Source organism: Salvia miltiorrhiza, chromosome 1 (genome assembly GCF_028751815.1).
Source record: "Salvia miltiorrhiza cultivar Shanhuang (shh) chromosome 1, IMPLAD_Smil_shh, whole genome shotgun sequence".
Lineage (NCBI taxonomy): Eukaryota > Viridiplantae > Streptophyta > Magnoliopsida > Lamiales > Lamiaceae > Salvia > Salvia miltiorrhiza.
In genome coordinates this window covers 5,413,217-5,415,457 of record NC_080387.1, presented here as the reverse complement: position 1 = coordinate 5,415,457, position 2,241 = coordinate 5,413,217, and the positions used below count along the sequence as shown (strand labels likewise).

Below are 2,241 nucleotides of genomic sequence, written 5' to 3'. Positions count from 1 at the left end.
GTGACGACAACAGGGCGATCGCAGAGGCGACAATGAAGTTCCTGATTGTCCGGGGTGAAAGCCATGGTGCAGAGAAACTCATACAAGAGGGGAGTGAGTCCCGGATGCGACATTGTGGCGTATTTGAGAACGCCTAGATTAGTCAAATAACTTTCCACGTCTTTGTCAATCTTGAGGGTGCGAAGGAGGGGCCACTGGAGGAAACGGGGCGGCGAGATGGCCTTGTCAGTGAGCTTCAAAAAACGAGCCCCCTCAACGGACTCAAGGATTGAAAAGGGGGCGCCATAGAGGGCCCGTTCATCCTTCGGTGGCTCCGGTGGTGGCAAGCGACGGGGCTGTGGCCTAGGGGAGGCCCGAGGACTAGGGACGTCCTCCATAGTGTCGTCATCGGCGAAAACAACAGTACGACGACGGGTGCGGCGACTCATGGTAGCAGGCGAAGGCGAGGAACAGGGGACGTAGGTAGGCGAGCGCCGTGTGTAGGAGGCGGCCGTGGATAAGGCGGGCGCCTTGGGTAAGCGGCGGCCGTTGGTGGTTGGCGGTAATGGAGATTGACGGAGGTGGTGGCTGGTTCGGTGGTTGGAGAAGGGTGGTGGCTGGAGGTAGATGGTGGAGGTCGCGGTGGCTGGAGAAGGTTGCGGTGGTTGTTGGCGGCGAGTGAAGTGGTGGCGGTGGCTGGATGCGGTGGTGTAGATAGGGGGTGGCTGGTTGCGGTGGTGGAGAGAGGTGGTGGTTGCGGTGGTGGAGGTTGCTGGAGTTGCGGTGGTGGAGAGAGGTGGTGGTTGCGGTGGTGGAGGTGGCTGGAGTTGGGAGGCGGTGGCTGGAGTTGGGAGGCGGTGGCTGGAGTGGTGGTGGTGGAAGGATGGTGAGAGGCTGAGCACAGAGCACCGGGGAGGGGGCAGCGCCGGTCGCCGGTGAGAAGAAGCGCCGGTCGCCGGGAGTGGGAGAGTTGTGGTGGCGGAAAAGGTAAGGGGGAGAGAGGGTTGGGTGGCGGATGGGGGGAATTTGAGGGTGAATTAGGGTTTTAAGGGAGGGTGTGGTTCGGGCTGGGCGGGCCGGGCTGGGGGGTGGGCGGCCGCCTAGGTGGAGGCGGGCGCAGGGGCAGGCGGCGCCGTAGGTAGGCGGCCGCCTACATGCCCCTTCGTAAAACTGGCATAGGCGGGCGCCGTGTGTAGGCGGGCGCCGCGGTAGGCGGGCGCCGTGGGTAGGCGGCGGCCTACCCCTGGGCGTGCAGACCCCTTTTTGGCTCATCCTTGCTCATTTTTCGCGCCATTTTTCGCTCGTTCAGGGTCCACCAAGCTGATTTCCTACAACACTCCATAAAGACACATCACAAATCAAACCGACACAAGCAACGGGTAAACCACTAACACAAAGTTAAATAGAAAATAAAGAAGAGGAAAGGAAAAGGAAAGAAAGTGCGGGTTGCCTCCCACAAAGCGCTCTAGTTAAGGTCGAGAGCTTGACACGAGATAGGTCGTTTAAGAAACGGGATCATGGAGTGCTTGGGACTCCACCATGACTGGAGAAGAACCATGCTCTAAGTAGGGCTTCACCCTATGTCCATTCACCGTGAATTGTTCATCGGCGTTCTCGTTGCTTAAAATTACGGCGCCATGAGGGAGAATTTCTCTAAGGATGAAAGGACCACTCCAACGAGATTTGAGCTTGCCCGGAAAAAGTTTCAACCTTGAATTGAACAAAAGAACCTTCATTCCGGGTTGGAGGTTCTTGGGCACAATACGGCTATCATGCAACCTCTTGGCTTTATCTTTGTAAATCCTAGCATTCTCGTACGCCTCATTGCGCAATTTATCGAGTTCTTCCATTTGCAAGGCTCTATGTTTTCCCGCAGCTGTAAGGTCGCAATTGGTGGCTTTGATGGCCCAATAAGCTCGGTGCTCAATCTCCACCGGTAAGTGGCATGCTTTACCGTAGACAAGGCGGTAGGGGCTCATTCCTAGGACTCCTTTGAAGGCGGTGCGATATGCCCACAACGCATCGTTGAGCTTAAGAGACCAATCCCTACGGGAGGGTTGGACCGTCTTTTCGAGGATGCCCTTGATTTGCCGATTACTCGTTTCGGCTTGCCCCGAAGTCTGAGGATGATAGGGAGTGGCAACCTTGTGAGTGATGCCGTTTTTCCTCATAAGTTTCTCAAAAAGCTTGTTGCAAAAGTGTTTGCCTCCATCACTGATTATGGCCTTGGGGAATCCAAACCTACACAATATGTTCTCCTGC

General features: G+C 56.4%; 1 protein-coding gene across 1 annotated transcript; it reads right to left on the bottom strand.

The window, feature by feature from the left end:
* Window positions 1–384: 384 nt before the first annotated feature.
* On the bottom strand, window positions 385–1,251 carry LOC131007719 (extensin-like). Its single transcript, XM_057934663.1, has one exon. The coding sequence runs from the start codon at window positions 1,249–1,251 to the stop codon at window positions 385–387; it is 867 nt and encodes a 288-aa protein (XP_057790646.1).
* Window positions 1,252–2,241: the final 990 nt, after the last annotated feature.

Bases quoted from the DNA above. Each gene is read 5' to 3' on its own strand.
- LOC131007719 (XM_057934663.1), bottom strand. From the start codon at position 1,251: ATGAGCCAAAAAGGGGTCTGCACGCCCAGGGGTAGGCCGCCGCCTACC.